General features: G+C 38.1%; 1 protein-coding gene across 32 annotated transcripts in view; it reads left to right on the top strand.

Moving 5' to 3' along the window:
* SLMAP (sarcolemma associated protein) overlaps window positions 1-17189 on the top strand; it is a 145586-nt gene that overhangs the window by 45858 nt on the left and 82539 nt on the right. For 22 of the 32 annotated variants that reach the window (XM_047691343.1, XM_047691354.1, XM_047691268.1 and 19 more), the window contains exon 2: window positions 15876-16023. In XM_047691343.1, coding sequence (XP_047547299.1) covers window positions 15876-16023 — 148 coding nt within the window. Of the gene's footprint in view, window positions 1-15875; window positions 16030-17189 lie in introns of all 32 variants that reach the window. The other 10 variants (XM_047691260.1, XM_047691179.1, XM_047691197.1 and 7 more) reach the window with 1 other exon arrangement.

Genomic DNA, 17189 nt, shown 5'->3' with positions numbered 1-17189 from the left:
TTATTTACCCCTTCCTATACATGTTTTTCTCTCTCTCTATTTTATTTTATTTTTTTTAAAGATTTTATTTATTTATTTGACAGAGAGAAATCACAAGTAGGCAGAGAGAGAGGAGGAAGCAGGCTCCCCGCTGAACAGAAAGCCCGATGCGGGACTCGATCCCAGGACCCTGAGATCATGACCTGAGCTGAAGGCAGTGGCTTAACCCACTGAGCCACCCAGGCGCCCCTCTATTTTATTTTTTAAAGAGATTTTTATTTATTTGAGAGCGAGAATGTGAGGCAGTGGGGTGGGGATGCCAGGGAGAGGGGCAGAGCGAGAGGGAGAGAGAGAGACTCCCAAGCAGGCTCCCGACTGAGTGTAGAGCCGAATGTGGGGCTCAATCCCATGACCCTGAGATCAGGAGTCAGACTCTCAACTGACTGAGACACCTCCCCTCTCTCTTTTTAAACAGAAAATTTAAATAGTATAGAAAGGTGTAATGGGGAGACCTCTCTCTCTGCCCTGGTAGTTTAAATAGTATCCAGGTGGCATTTTGAGTTTTGAAATGAGTGAATTACAGCCTTCTATTTGCATTACTCTATGACTTGACTGTGTTTCCAGCCCTGTTACTCAGGGCCAGGAGTTAGTAGGGCTCTTGTTTAGAAATGGAACTGATTTATTCATAAGTTGGTTCACAATGTTAATTGAACTATATGTAGATTGCCAATGTATGTAATATTTTCTACGTGTATTTATGTATACCTGAGAGTAGTAATTTCCTTTAGATTTAACTTTGATTAGGAAATTCCCTGATTCCATTTGTGATATATGTTTTGCATTTTTCATAAAATGTTTTTACCTTGTGCCGTGAGACAAAGGTTTAGCTGCTTTCCTTCTGTGCACAGGTTGTGGTTATTTATGGTAATATTCACATGTAACGAGGCAGTGACATTCTATTTTTAACACCTGTATGTGTTAGAGTTCAGCTGTTACTGCTCTATATATATATCTCTATCAGCTGTTTACTATTTGGTTAATTGGCAAAGAACTTTATTTTATTTTATTTTATTTTTTTGAAGATTTTATTTATTTATTTGACAGATAGAAATCACAAGCAGGCAGAGAGGCAGGCAGAGAGAGGGGAAGGGAAGCAGGCTCCCTGCTGAGCAGAGAGCCCAACGGGATCATGACCTGAGCCGAAGGCAGAGGCTTTACCCCACTGAGCCACCCAGGCGCCCCAAAGAACTTTATTTTTAAGAACTTTAACCAATAAAGGAAAGTCTTGTATCAGTTCCTTTGACTAAAGAAAGTCAAAAGGACTACATATTTATGCATATTCTGTGAATTAAATCGTAATAGTTGCCATTTATTTTTTATAGCTTAAATATTATTTAATGTTGTATATTAAACTATAATTATCAGAACTGATCTGGCTGGTTGAGAATGTTTTATAGATATATATTTTTTTCCTTCCATTCATTTAGTATGTAAAAGTACTGTGCCTAGTGCTTTACATGCTTAGCATAATTTAACCTTTACAGCAAACACTCTGAGCTAGGTACTTATATTATCCTCAATTTATAAATAAGGTTTTTTTATAAGTGCCTTTTTATAACTAAAGGGTGGCTCAGAAAGGTTAAGTAACACTAAGTAATACTCAAGGTCACAAAGTAAGTTAGGTGATAGAGGTGGAATTCAAACCTTTAATGTATGCTCTCTTTTATATAGCGTGTTGTTATTTGGATGTAATACTGTTTGGCCTGTCCTGTGTAAAATCAAAACTTTTTAGCCTCCATGTAGAGTATGAATTATTTAATGCATTTGTTCTACATTTTAAAAAACCATTTGTGACTTTTGCCTGTGGGAGCTTTCTGAAAGGCAATGAATGTTATAGATTAGAAAAGATGGGATAATGGTGTTATTCCAAGTGTGATTTGGACATGAGGTTTTGGGAGTTAGCTGCTTAACTTAGAAAAAAGCCTTGAGTCTCTAGGTGTTTATTTAGTGAGAAATGTTCTGGGAGAGAAATCTTATTTGTTAAAGTGTTTAAACTGGTTTTCAGAAAGAAAAGGAGGCTTTTAACAAGTGAAGAGTGTGAGTGGGTGGAAGCAGGGGCTCTTGAGGTCCAAGAACAGCATAAGCAAACAGACGGAGTCTTGGGGCTTGGGTGGGGAATTGCTAGTAGTTAAGCAAGGCTGGAATGGGTAACACTTTTTTTTTTTTTAAAGATTTTATTTATTTATTTGACAGAGAGATCACAAGCAGGCAGAGAGGCAGGCAGAGAGAGAGGAGGAAGCAGGCTCCCTGCTGAGCAGAGAGCCCAACGCGGGGCTTGATCCCAGGACTCTGAGATCATGACCTGAGCCGAAGGCAGCGGCTTAACCCACTGAGCCACCCAGGCGCCCCAACACTTTTTTTTTTTTAAAGTAGGCTCCACATCCAATGTGGGGCTTGAACTCATTACTCTTAGATCAAAGTCACATGCTCTACCAACTAAGCCAGCCAGGTGACCCTGGAATGGTTGATACTTTTAGGGAGAGTGGAATTTCAGATTAGAGTGATTGATGTCTTTTTGGAACTTATCACAGCTCTTGGATTTGATTTTGAAGACAGTAGAGGTTCAGCAGCCCTTTTGTAAACAGGGATCAGGTTTGCATTTTAGGAAAAAACTCTAGCATCAGTGTGAAGTTCTCTTTATTCTGTACTATCGGGATAATAAAACGTGTCTTAAGATTGTTGTAAAGATTAAGTGAAAGAATGCGTGGAAAGTAGTTTATCCAAGCACATTGTAAGCACTCAAAAACTTGTGATTATTTTATATTATGTGGTATTCTTTTGATACTATTGAACAGTGAACTCTCCTTTGTTTGGCCTTGCTCTGTAGTTGAAATTTCTATATAGCTGAATTCTAAATATAAACATGTTACCTTTCATGGTAGTGGAAGAAATCAATGATCTTTTTCAAAGTAAACTTCACACTTACAAGCACTCCCTCCCTGTCTCCCTCTCTGCGCTGTCTTAAATAATACAATCTTTAAAAAGAACGAAAAGACATGATTAAAGACCAAGGTGTTCTAAACATTATAATTCTATGCCGAGGCACCTGCTCAGTTGGAAGAGCATATGACTTTTGATCTTGGGGTTTTGAGTTTGAACCCATGTTGGGTGTAGAGATTACTTAAAAATCAAATCTTTAAAAAATTATATGCCAGTCTGAGTGGTTGTGCCTAAAGGATGGAAAAAGCCATCGTGGTTATGTTCATTACCTTATTAAGCATTTTAAAAAGCTATAAATGGGGGTGCCTGGGTGGCTCACTCAGTTAGGCATCAGCCTTCTGGTCAGGTCATGATCCCAGGGTCCTGGGATGGAGTCCTGCATCTGGTTCCCTGCTCAGCAGGGAACCTGCTTCTCCCTCTGCCTGCTGCTCCCCCTGCTTGTGCGCTCTCTCTGTCTGACAAATAAATAAATAAAATCTTTAAATAAAATAAAAATCTAAATAAAAAGCTATGAATGCTCTTTTGGGGAGTAGATGTGCTATTTTATCTTTTAACATTTCCATTGAATTTATTTGCCAAATAAAGTGTTTTATGTGGGCAGTTTTTAAAAAAATTTTTTTTTTTTTAATTTCTAAGTAAGATCTAGATTCCTGTATTTTGCCAGTTTTGCCAGCCTTTAATGGAAACCTTTTTTTAGTTTCTTCCTCTCCCCAACCTCTTAGTGACTATATAAATTATGTCAGCTGTCCTTAGACTGAGCCTATTGTGTGCATTATTAAATATGTAAGCCTCCATCTTTTAAATCTAGTGACCTTGTTCATTATTTCCCACAAATGTGATCACAGTGGTTTACTTTTGTGGCTGTTATTCTATGAGGAGGTTTTTAACTATTAGAGATAGAGTGGGAGTGCAATTATTTTGTTGTTTCAGCTGATCTCAGGATGGTTTAAAGTAACATTTTTGAGGAAAATAATGACCTAAAAAGTATAGTCAGAGTATTGTATATTTAAAATATCACGGTATCCCATTGTTCTATCTCTACTATGCTAAAATACATGTTGTTGTTGTTGTTGTTGTTTCTTATTATTTTATTTATTTATTTGACAGAGAGAGATCACAAGTAGGCAGAGAGGCAGACAGAGAGAGAGAGAGAGGAGAAAGCAGGCTCCCCGCCAAGCAGAGAGCCCGATGCGGGACTCGATCCCAGGACCCTGAGATCATGACCTGAGCCGAAGGCAGAGGCTTATTAACCCACTGAGCAACCCAGGTGCCCCTGTTGTTTTTTTTTTAAGATTTTATTTATTTGAGAGAAGGAGAGAGAGCGTGAGCAGGAGTTGGGGGAGGAGCAGAGGGTAAGGGAAAAGCAGACTCCCCACTGAGCAGGGAACTGGAGGATGTGGGGCTTGATCTCAGGACCCTGAGATCAGGACCTGAACTAAAGGCAGATGCTAGCCTGACTGAGCCACCCAGGCACCCCCATGGTAATTTTTATAAATACCTACTTTTATATATTTTTAAAGATTTTATTTATTTATTTTAGAGAGAGAGAGAGAGCTGGCATGAGGGAAGGGCAGAGGGAGAGGGACACGCAGACTCTGTGCTCAGTGGAGCCCAATATGGGGCTCAGTCTCATGAGCCTGAGACCATAACCTGAGGTGAAAGCAAGAGTTAATGCTTAACCAACGGCACCACCCAGATGCCCCAATACCCACTTATTTAAACATTGAAATAAAAAATTTGATACTCTTTGAAGTAATTGGAGGCTTCTTAGGGTCTAAAAAATTGAGTTTGGCGTCAGTATTTGTTCTTTAATATCAGTAACCTTAAGTAGGGGCCTTAAAGTTGAATGCATCTTGATGGGATTAACAAACCATGAGAGGAGAAAATAATCAGGATTTGCTTGTTAACCTATCAGTTTTAGGATTTGGGAAATAGGTTAATCTCCTTTGGATTAGAATTTGGTGTAGGCTTTCAATAGCCTCACCTCTCAGAACTAATATGATATATTTATTTTGTATCTTGCTGAGCTTCAAAAATCTAATTTGCTTTGTCCTGAATTCTCAGTGAAGGATTGTCACAATTTGCATATTTAATGGTGTAGTCATTCTAGCTTCGTTTTGTATGTTTTATAATGTTCTCATTTAATTTTTAAAAATTTTTTCCTTCCTACCTTCTCTATGTTTATTCCTCATAGTCTTATCTCTGTTCCTATGTAGAGAGATAGAAATATTTTTTTCTTTCTCCTTTTTCTCTTTTGTGAGCTGTCTCTGTAAGAAATTGTACAATGAGTGTGTCTGGAATATCATTTGAAGATGGAAAAAGTCTTGGCAGATTCATAACATTGCAAGACCTTTGGGTGGACAAGTTCATTCTGATTTACATGTGAGATTTCATTTTGTTGGAGAACATTTGCCCCTTTCCTATATGTTTTCCTATAGCATATAAATAAAACATATAAATAAAACTTTTTATTTTCCCCTTCAGTGGCACAACTTAAAAATTTCAGCCTCTGAAACATGTGGTTCTTTGCTAATTAGGAAGCCAAAAAGGTTATATAAACAAAAATATATAAATACAGAAACAAACAAATTCATATAAAACATACATGATGTATTCTAAGAAATAACTAAATTATTGGTGACAAAAAATATGTGCCATGGATCTCCCTATTTCTAGTTACTCCCACTGCAGATCATCCTACACACAGCTGCTAGGTTATCAGAGCTGTTAGAATAATCTTCCTAAAACAATATTTGCATCAAATCCTTTAGTAGTGGCTTCTCTTAAGAAACCTCAACTCTTTAGTACAGTATGGAAGGCCCTCTTTTACAGCTTCACTTTATCTTATATTTCCCCACTTCTTCCGTTGTTTGGTTTTTGTTACCCTCTGGGGCTGGGCATTAACTATATATAATGTACTGCAATACTGTTCCTCTCCACCTCCTCATTTTCCTTGCCTTTCTTTTAGATCACCACCCTTACTTATAAGTGCCTTCTTAGCAACTAACTGTGCCTAACTGTTCTTTTCAGCAGCCTCTCAGGATTTGGGTACTTAATTCATATTCTGCTAACTTATTCTCAATGTAGAGGTGTTCTAATTTGATTTTATGGGTGTGCATTCTCTCCAAGACAGGTGCCAAGTAAATGATTTGCCTTAATGGTGGAGTTGAAATTTATAATAATTATGAAATAATAAATATAATAATAAATTCTTATTATTCTAATTGCTTCAGGAAAACTTCATAAACAAAGTGGTATTTCGTAAGTTTGTACTCAAAGACCAGAGAGTGTTTAAGTAGGAAAGGAGGAAGACAGCATGAAGATTTTAAAGACATAAGATGTCAAATCTGCATAGCTGTGAGACCATGGCAAGCTACTCAATAAACCTGAGCCTCAGTTTCTTAGTCTATAAAATGGAAATGGTAATATCTACTTGGTAGAATTGTTGTGAGGATCAGAAGTGTCTGCACATAGCAGACAGTCAATAAATGGTAACTATTATAATAGATTAGGGATTGTTTGACTTGGCCCTAGAAAAGATCTGTAGATTGAAGTAGAGCTAATGGGAATGATGTCATGGAAAACGGCAGAGAAGGGAGCTCCAAAAATTGGTTCTTTCACCAAGACAGCTATTAAGCTAGCATGAACTGTCCAAAGCAATTATTTTAGAATTTTTCAGTCCAGTCAAGCACTTGCAGCATCCAGTGGAGTACTTAATGAAGAAAGAGAATTTCTGAGAATTTTGGTGTTTCACTACCATTTTCTATCCCCAGCCTTGTGGGCAGGCAGCTGGTGTAGGGTGACCCTGGTTCCTGATGTGACTTCCTTGTCCTTCAAAATTGTGGGTTATATGTTTTGACTGCTGCTTTTGATTACTGAGGGGCCAGCACAGAGACTGGCCATTGTTCCAAACCCCACCGGCTAAAGTGGTTCTCTGACATCTACCAAGGGAATTTAAAGAGACAAAACAGCCTTTTTTTCTGATTGAATTTTGGCATTTAAGGAAATCTCTGTCAGGACTCCGGCCTGACCACAGAAATAACAGAACAGAGACTGCCATGACAACACACAACAAGGAATAAGACTTTGTACTCCCCACCCCACCCCCCCCCGCCCCCACCAAAAAAGTTTGGAAGTCACTAAACAGATAGCTGTAACCTTCATCAAATTAATAGCAATCCCTAGAAAGAGGAGAGAACCTAATTTCTAGAATTACCACATTATAATATTCAAGATGTCCAATTTTCACAAAAATTACAAAACATATGGAGAAATAGAAATTATGGTCCATCACAAGAGAAAAAGAACCTCTGAGGAAGCTCAGACAATGACTTATTAGACAAAAAGTTAACTACTTTAAATATGCGCAGAGTGCTGAAGGAAGACACGGACAAAGAAATAAAGGAATTTAGGGAAACAATGTGTAAAAAAGTGGGGAATATCAATAGATAAAAATTACAAAAAGTACAAGAGCTAAAATAAAAATCAGTGGAAGGTTTGGTGGCATATTTGAGCAGGCAAAGGAAAGAATCAAAAAACTTGAAGATAGGGCCGTTGAAATACCCTGAGAAGAAGAAGAAAAAGATGAAGAAAAATAAACAGTACCTAAAGTACATCACAAAGTGTACAACATGCACATTATGAAAATACCAGAAGGCAAAGAGAGGAGAGAATGGAACATGAAAATTTTTTGAAGAAATAAAGGATGAAGAGAATTTAATGGTTTTAGCTCTTATATTTAAGTCTTTGATCCATTTTGAGTTAGTTTTTGTATGTGGGATAAAGTAACTTTTCTTTTTTTTTTTTTTCATGTGTGGTTATCCAGTTGTCCCAGGTCCATTTAAAGACTATACTTTTTCCATTGGATGGTTTTGGCACCTTTGTTGATATTCAGTTGGATGTAGATGTACAGTTTTTTTTTTTTTTTTAAGATTTTATTTGTTTATTTGACAGACAGAGATCACAAGTAGGCAGAGAGGCAGGCAGAGAGAGAGGAGGAAGCAGGCTCCCTGCGGAGCAGACAGCCCGATGTGGGGCTCGATCCCAGGACCCTGGGATCATGACCTGAGCCGAAGGCAGAGGCTTTAACCCACTGAGCCACCCAGGCGCCCCCTAGATGTACAGTTTTTTTTCTGGACTCTTAATTTTGCTTTTACTTAAATATGTCTATACTTTTGCCTGTACGACACTTCTTTGATTACAGTAGTTTTGTAGTAAGTTTGAATTCAGAACATGTGGATCCTCCAACTTTGTTCTTTCAAGATTGTTTTGCCTATTCAGGGTCCCTTGTGATTCCATACGAATTTGAGGGTTGACTTTTTCATTTCTGCAAAAAGCTGATTTGAGGTTTTTTTAAAGATTTTATTTATTTATTTGACAGAGAGAGACACAGTGAGAGAGGGAACACAAGCAGGGGGAGTGGGAGAGAGAGAAGCAGGCTTCCCACAAAGCAGGGAGCCTGATGTGGACTTCAATCCCACCATCCTGGGATCATGACCTGAGCTGAAGGCAGCCCTTTGACAACCTAGCCACCCAGGCGCCCAAGGCTGATTTGAATTTTAATAGGGGTTGCATTAAACCTGTAGATCACTGGTGAATATTGACACCTTAACAATATTGTCTTTCAGTCCATGAACATGGGATGCCTTTGTATTTCTTTAATATTTTATAGTTCTCAATGTGTAAGTCTTTTACTTCTTTAGTTAAATTTATTCCTAGGTGCTTTTAAAAAAAAATTTTAAGATTTTATTTATTTGTCAGAGAGAGAGAGAGAGAGAGAACATAAGTAGTGGGAGTGGCAGGCAGAGGGAGATGCAGGCTCCCCACTGAGCAAGGAGTTTGATACAGGACTTGATCCCAGCACCCTGGGATCATGACGTGAACCAAAGGCAGACGCTTAACTGACTGAGCCACCCAGGTGTCCCTCCTACGTGTTTTATTTAGGTGTTCTTATAAATGGAATTGCTATCTTAACTTCTTTCCTGGAGTGTTCATTGCTGATGTGTAGAAACATAACTGGTTTGTGTGTGTTTGTCTTTTAAGCTGCAGCTTTGCTGTATTTATTAATTCTAGTAGCTTTCTTGTGGGTTCTTTGGGATTTTTCCATATATAGAATCATGTCATCTGTGAATACATATACTTTACTTCCTCCTTTCCAATTTGGATGCCTTTTGTTTCTTTTTCTTAGAACTTCCAGTATAGCATTGCATAGCAGTGGTGAAAGCAGGCTTCCTTTTCATGTTCCTGATCTTAGGAAGAAAGCTTTTACTCTTTCAGCATTGAGTATTAGGTTAGCTGTGGGGTTTCCTTTATCATGTTGGAAGCTCCTTTCTAATCCTGGCTGAGTGTCTTTTGTTGTTGTTATTGTTATCATAAAAGGGTGTTGGTTTTTTCATGTGCCTTTGCTGCATCACTTGAAATGATCATGTGAGGTTTTGTTTTTCTTTCTATTAATGTAGTATGATACACTGATTGACTTTCTTATGTTGAACCACTTGGAATAAATTCCACTTTTTCAGCCAGTCTCTGCTTTTCCAGCTTGGGTGAATTTCAAGTTAGGCTGAACAGAGGTAAAGGTCAGTCTGTTAGGTAGCCCCAGACAAGTTAGGACAGTTAGACAAGATAATTTGTGACTTAGGCCTACTCTGCTCTCTCTGGAACCAGGTACCAGGATCTCACACTAGGAATGTAGGCTAATGTCTTCAAGACTTCTTTTGTTCTGGGGAAGGGAATGGAATAAGAGTAAATAATGCCACAAAGATGTCCTACCGTTTTAAAATGCGTTTTTCCTGATTCAGTGTTCAATTGGTTGCTGTAAGACTATTTTCCAAAGTTCTAATTCTAACAAAGTTGGTTCTGACAGTTTCTACTTGTTTTTCAATGTTTTTGAGGTGGGGGAGTGGGAGCTTAGAGCTGCCTACTCAGCCATTTTGCTGATGTCACTTCATTTCTTTTTAATTTTTAAAAATGTCTTCCTTTTCACCTTTTATTTATCTTAATGGATTGTTATAGTCACTTGTGTCCTAATTTTGTGTTCATTTCTGAAATGATTCTTTTTCTTTCCTTTTGAGTTCTTTCATATTTTCTGGAGTTTTGTTATTGTGATTTATATTTCTTTTTCATGTCTTGAATTATTTTCTAAATATCTCTAAGCTTGTTTTGAAATAGTATGTTATAATTTTGATCTCCTGTCAAGGTCTGCCATTCATTATCTGTAGGATGTTATTCTGTTCTTCAGTCTCATTTTCCTTAAAATAACTGTATGGGATGGGACTTTGATATTTTTTTTGTTACTCATTTTTATGTGAAATTTGTTTCCCTGAACTTTTAGAAGAGGGTCATAGTTCAGGAGAACTTTGCTAATGTCACAGAGCTCCCTCTCCTGTTGTTTTTGTAAAATATTCAAAAATATGATGATTTCCTTTTCCCTTCTCCATTTTTATCTGGATCTTTTCTTTGTCTCTGTTGTCCCTGCCTTGATCAGTTTTGGTTCCACATCCAGCAACTTCCCTCACTGTGTAGCCCTATCTTGGAAGGCAGTTTTTGCTGGTAGATTGAGTTTAAGAATTTCTATGACTCAGACTGCTCTAGTCTTTTTCAGAACTTAACTCATGCTCACTTGTTACTGGATTGAGCTAAACCTTTTCCGTTTTCAACGTCTCCTCTCAAATTGGCCATCACACTGTCCAGTGAATACCTAATGACTATTTTGATGTTCTCTTCGAGACCCTAAAATGCGCCATTGCTTCCCTCCATACCCTCCTGTTCAGGTGCTGGTTTCATGTATGTCTCGTGGCTGTTGATGTTTTCTTCACTCACTTTTATTTTGAGGTTCATGTGGATACCTTGTAACCCGCTTTTGTTATAAATACTATCTGTGGGATTTTGATTTTGCTATTTTAGTCAGTCTGTTTGATTTTAGGTGGTAATTCAGGCAGATTAAAACTCTGTGATGTAGCATCTGCCATCTAGAAGCCATAATCCATTCTGTGTTAACATTTTTAAAACTCCCCTGTGTGGGCTTAGAGTTTCTGGCCCCTGGGCTATGGCATGTCAACTATATAGTACTTTGTTCTGAAGTTTTAGTTCAAATGTGTTTGGATATTGCAAAACCTATGAGTGTGGAAAAGGTTAGAAGAAAACAGTTTATTGGGGTGCCTGAGTGGCTCAGTGGGTTAAGCGTCTGCCTTCGGCTCACGTCAAGATCCCAGAGTCCTGGGATCAAGCCCGACATCGGGCTTCCTGCTCAGCAGGGAGTCTGCTTCTCCCTCTGCCTGATGCTCCTCATGCTTGTGCTCTCTCTCTCTTACTCTCCTTCTATCTCAAATAAATAAATAAAATCTTTTTTAAAAAGTCTGTCGGGGCTCCTGGGTGGCTCAGTGGGTTAAAGCCTCTGCCTTCGGCTCGGGTCATGGTCCCAGGTCCTGGTTTCGAGCCCTGCATCGGGCTCTCTGCTCTGCAGGGAGCCTGCTTCCTCCTCTCTCTCTGCCTGCCTCTCTGTCTGCTTGTGATTTCTGTCAAATAAATAAAATATATATTTTTTAAAGTCTATCATTATAGTGGAAATGAAAGTATTTATAGATTTTAGCAAAGTTGAAAGTGATGCAAAATATATTTGTTTATGGAATGAACAACAAGAACTTTCTGAAGGCTAAAGAGCAAATTATGTAACATGTGGAGCGTAGTGCCTGTGTCATTGAAGGTAATCAGAATCAACAAGAGATGGGGAAAGTGATGGGGCAGGGAGAACCTTTTAGTTCAAGGACAACCATCAGAGTCCGATTTCTGGGAGCTTAACATTTATTTAGGGAAAAACAAGGGGTTAATCAGAGATTAAGTCTGAAAACAGTGTAAATTGAGCTTTGGTCACAAGTTACAGAGGGTTTTATAAATTCAGGGCTACTTAAAGACCTGCTTAAAGTGAATGCCTGTTGGCCAGTGCAAGCACTAGAGCTACCTGGCCATTCCTTATTCTACTAGTAAATAAAGATAGTTAAAACTTCAACAAGAGGGCCTCCTGGGTAGGCTCAGTTGTTAAGCGTCTGGCTTCAGCTCAGGTCATGATGCCAGGGTCCTGGGATGGAGCCCCACATCGGGCTCTCTGCTCAGCCTGCTTCTTTTCTCTCGCACTCCTCCTTTGTGTGTTCTCTCTCTCTCTCTCTCTCTCTCTGTCAAATAAATAAAATCTCCCCCCCAAAAAAAAAAAAACAAACAAAAAACTTCAACAATATTTGAAAAGAAATTTTAGAGTAGCCAAAACTCTTTTAAGGAAAAGAAGCAGCAGCAGCAGTAGCAGCCTCATAGAAGAAGATTTATCATCATAGAGGAGAAAATATTTCTGATTTAAAGTGATGAAGGACCAGCTAACATATCTACTTATGGGAAATGCGTCCAGTGACTGTAAGCACAGTGCCTTGCAAACAAATTGACTTCTTTATACCTTCAGGGACCTAACCTGTACATAGACTAGCTTCTGTACAGTTTAGACTGAGTAATCGCAGATTGTTTCATAGAAGATGCAGAAACATGACTTTTGATATCTTTCAAGACAGCCATGGACAGAAAGTCAAATCATATCAATGAAAATAGTTTTGCAGAGAAGAGGACTAGTGTGGTCCAGCTATACACAAGTGCAGAGGCTCAGGCGCATGAGAAGAGGTTAGTGTGGCTGAGAGAAATGAGGGTAGAAGGTAGTGGAAATTAATGAATTTGCAGAGGGAATCAAAAGCAAGATCATATACGGCCTTATAGGCTATAATGATGAGAACTTTAGGTTTTATTCTAAGGTGTTTGGAAGCCATTAGCATGTTGAGAGTAGAGAAAGGGTGAGCAAGTACCATAAATGATAGGTTCACGCTAAATGGAGGCCATGCTTTGGACAGTGATACAGATGTGTCAGAATGAAAACAACGTGGGTTAATGTGGACTTTGAATTTTTTTAATTTGAAAATTTGTGGTTATGTAAGAGCTATGTAAGAGGTGTTGAAACACATACACACATACATACACACCTTTTTGTTTTCCAGAGTTTGCTAACAATACTGAAACTCATTTCATATATTCTTTTTTTTTTTTTTAAGATTTTATTTATTTATTTGACAGAGAGATAGAGAGCACAAGTAAGCAGAGCGGCAGGCAGAGGGATAGAGAGAAGCAGGCTCTCCGCTAAGCAGGGAGCCCGATGCGGGGCTCGATCCAGGAGCCTGGAATCATGACCTGAGCCGAAGGCAGCTGCTCAACCAACTGAGCCACCCAGGCGCCCCAATATATTCTTATTTTTTTAAAGATTTTATTTATTTATTTATCAGAGAGAAAGCGAGAGCACACAAGCTGGGGGATTGGCAGAGGGAGAAGCAGGCTCCCCACTGAGCAGGGAGCCCAATGCCAGACTTGATCCCAGGACCTGGGATCATGACCCGAGCCAAAGGCAGAGGCTTAACCCACTGAGCCACCCAGGCATCCCTAGTCTTATTTATGTTCTATTCTTTTTGAAGTTTAAAATCAAAATGCTAGCCACAGACTACGAAATGACTTCGTAACTCACTAAGGATTAGATAGAACGTGAAGTTGGAAGAACACTGTAAATCTAGTATAACCCCTTTATTTGGCTTGTGAAGGCATATAGTACTACAAATGACCAAGCCAGAATCCAGATATTGCCACATTTCCCATGAATATGTTCATTAAGAAATAAAAACCAAATTCCCCTATACAGTATAACAGTAGGTTCCAGGGTAGGAAAAAATTGTGAGAGTAAGTGTTTCTACTTGAGTGTATTTATTACCTGTGCTTCTCCTTCTTGGTGTGAAATGGTAAGACCTATAAATTTCAAATGGACTTGTAAAATATCAACACAATTTTCATCATTAATGGTCTGTAATTATATAAACTGCTAGCGAAAGTAACAGTTGGTTTCTTCTGAATTACAAACAGAGAATAAGTCATTTATGGACAGGCTGGTGGCCTTTAAATTGTCATCTAGGAATTAATGAAAAGAAATGTCATTTTCATATTTTCTTCAAGATGTATATTCTTTCGCTCTGTTTCATTTTGGAAAAGAGTTTGTGGGAGGAGTGAAGGATAAATGAAACATAAAGGTCAGTGTGAAGTAATTCGGGAATAATGGCCCTTTCAATTCTATTATATGAATCCTTGCTCTTAGCTCTGTGACCTTTGGCAGATATCTGCCTGCCCCTCATTTTCCTCATTTATAAATGGAAATAATATCTGTATCATAGCTTTAATGTTAAGATTAAATGAGGGTCTGGTGGTATAACATATATTTTAATAAATATTAGTTTTCTTCTTTACATTCTTCCTTAGGAAGGAATTCAGTGAAAATCTGTTGCTAGAATAAGTAGGGCTGGAGAGTGTAGAAAAATGCAAAAAGAAAGGTACATCATTTTTTATTGGTTGTTTTCTTCCTAGTAAGTCTGTTGTGCATGATCCCAACTGTTCCTGACTTCTTTTAGAATAGGTAGGTGATATATAAGTAGGTTTTCTATGCCTCTTTCTACTCCTTCTCTTTTTAAAGAGGGAAGTTACCCAAGTGTTGAAAGGCAGGTTTAAGAGGCCAGGAAACAGTAGCTTCATAGCTGATTCCAGTATTTTAGTTCCTAATGTCTCCAATCTGCTTTATTACAAAGAATTTGCTGAAGATAGGTCATTCCTAATACCAAGTATATTAGTTAGCTGATAGCTATTAATTATAGGTGTTACCTAAAACCAATTGTCCTCGCCTGTGGAATAAAACACTTCCTTTGTTTTAACTCAGATATCCTAGGAACAAGATTACAAAGAATGAGATGGAAAGGTAGAATTAGAATTTTGTCTAACTGGGTTTTCTTAAAAATAACAGCTTTATTGAGATATAATGCACATACTATAAAATTCACCCTTGATGTACCCTTGGGGTGCCTGGGTGGCTCATCCTGTTAAGTGTTCTGCCTTTGGCTCAGGTCATGATCCCTGGGTTCTGGGATCCAGCCCGGGATTGGGCTCCTTGCTTAGCCGGCAGTCTGCTTCTCTCTCTGTCCCTCCCTCTGCTTGTGTGCTTGTGTGTGCTCTCTTTCTGTCAAATAAATAAAAATCTTTTTTTTAAATTCCCTTTTTAAAATGTACAATTTACTGGTTTTTAGTATATTCACAAAGCTATGTAACCATCACTATTATTTAGTTTTTAGAACATTTTAGTCACCCACAAAAGAAACCTTGTTCCCATTAGCAATCATTTTCTACCATCACTCTCCATCACCAGTCTCCTGCCCCTTTACCCTTTTTTCCCTGGTATCTCAACCCCTTGCAACCACAAATGTGCTTTTTGTCTCTATGGGTTTTTCTGGGTATTTCATATAAATGAAATTATATAATGCATGGTCTTTTGCAACGATGTTTTAAGTTCATCCGTGTTGTAGCATGAATCAGTAAGTACTTCATTACTTTTTATATTGCTAAATAATGTAATATAATACAAATACACTGCATTTTGTTTACCTGTTCATCAGCTGATGGACATTCATTTCAGGTTGTTTTCACTTTGGGGCTATTATGAATAATGCTGCTATGAAGTTCATGTACAAGTTCTCTTCTTGCATATATACCTCAGAGTAGAGTGCCTAGGTTATATGCTAGCTAACTTTTTGTTTAACATTTTGAGGACTTTAACTGTTTTCAAAAGTGATTGCACCATTTTGTCTAGCTGGATTTTAAATCACTTGGTTTCCAGGTTCTAATTACCTATATATTAAGGAGAGCCTTAGCTGGAACAAGTGGTTTGAATTGATAGGGGAAGAAATCCACCTGTAGTAGTTTGCAAAGGTGGAAACCCTTTTTCTTAAAGTAGGTTTGGAATGATTAGTATTAATCTCTGTTCCTTTTTTTTTTTTTTTGTCTTGCAGTTTTATCTCCAAGACACTAAAAGTAGTAACGGTACCTTTATAAATAGCCAGAGATTGAGTCGAGGCTCTGAAGAAAGTCCACCATGTGAAATTCTTTCTGGTGACATTATCCAGTTTGGGGTAGATGTAACGGAGAACACACGGAAAGGTACGGGTATGGATCAATTTTTCCTATTATTTGTCTTTTTAAGTTAAAAAAATTCTGTTTAATGTTATAAAACATTTCATGTTTGTAAAAGTATTTAAATACAGCATTATATGCAGTGAAAAACTAAAAATCTCTTACTTTCCCTATTGGTTTTCTGAAGTTTTAAATTCTGAAATGTTAATAAGTGAATTTATAGTTTTCATCACAGTATGAAAATATAGGACACTCCTCTGCTAGTTTGGGAAGCAGTTGACTGCATTGACAGCATACCCAACCAACAGGACCTTAAACTTAAGGATATCTATTGTTAACAAGAATGCAGGAGGGTAGGTCCAACTTTGTTCACTTGATTCAGTGGTGTTACCAGGAATCTGGGTCTTACTGTCCTTAACATGTTGGTTTCTTATGCTTTTGCTTATTGTAAGTTTTTGCTTGTTGCCTCATGGTTAAAGAGGGATGGCTACAGCCCAAAGCCCCAAACGTCAAGCAAAAACTGCAAGGCGGGGACAAAGTGTCTTCTTGTATGGCTCTTTTTTTATGTTGAAAACACAGTCTTTTGTAGAATTCTTTCAGCAGATTTACACTCCTCTTGTCCCAGTGGCCACATACATACCTATCTATGGCTACAAAGAAGCCTAGGAAGTTACTTACCTGGCAGAAGGGATCAGGATCTCCATGATTGTCATATGTCAATTATGATTTATCCCTTCCAGTTGTGTGTACATTGTCCCAAACAAAATCAGAGTTCTGTAGGCAGTTAATAGTACCCATCAAGATAGAAGATTTCACATCTCAGTTTTTGAAACTAGAAGCTCTTTAGCTAAATAAATGTGGATTGTCAATTTTACAATTCTGAAGCTTCCTGGCTTTACCTGCTTCACTGTCTACTTTATGGCCATGAAATTATATGGCTGGATCATAAAACTAAATCAGTATGAATCAAAAGTATGCAATTTTGCTGTCTTATGGACAATGGAACCAGTTGACAGGTTTCTCCTTTTGCTTCTCTGAACATACTTTGATCTGGTGATGCCCTAAGTCATCAGTATGTGACATTTTGCACAGTGGACATGGAGATGAGGGTGGGTGGGTCGTGCTGCTGCTACCATGTGTGTGCATGTGTATGTATGTTTATATTCTTTTCACTGGGTGTTGCAACTGCAATA

Source organism: Lutra lutra, chromosome 1, assembly GCF_902655055.1.
Source record: "Lutra lutra chromosome 1, mLutLut1.2, whole genome shotgun sequence".
NCBI classification, from domain to species: Eukaryota; Metazoa; Chordata; class Mammalia; order Carnivora; family Mustelidae; genus Lutra; species Lutra lutra.
This window is presented reverse-complemented; position numbering and strand designations above follow the sequence as displayed.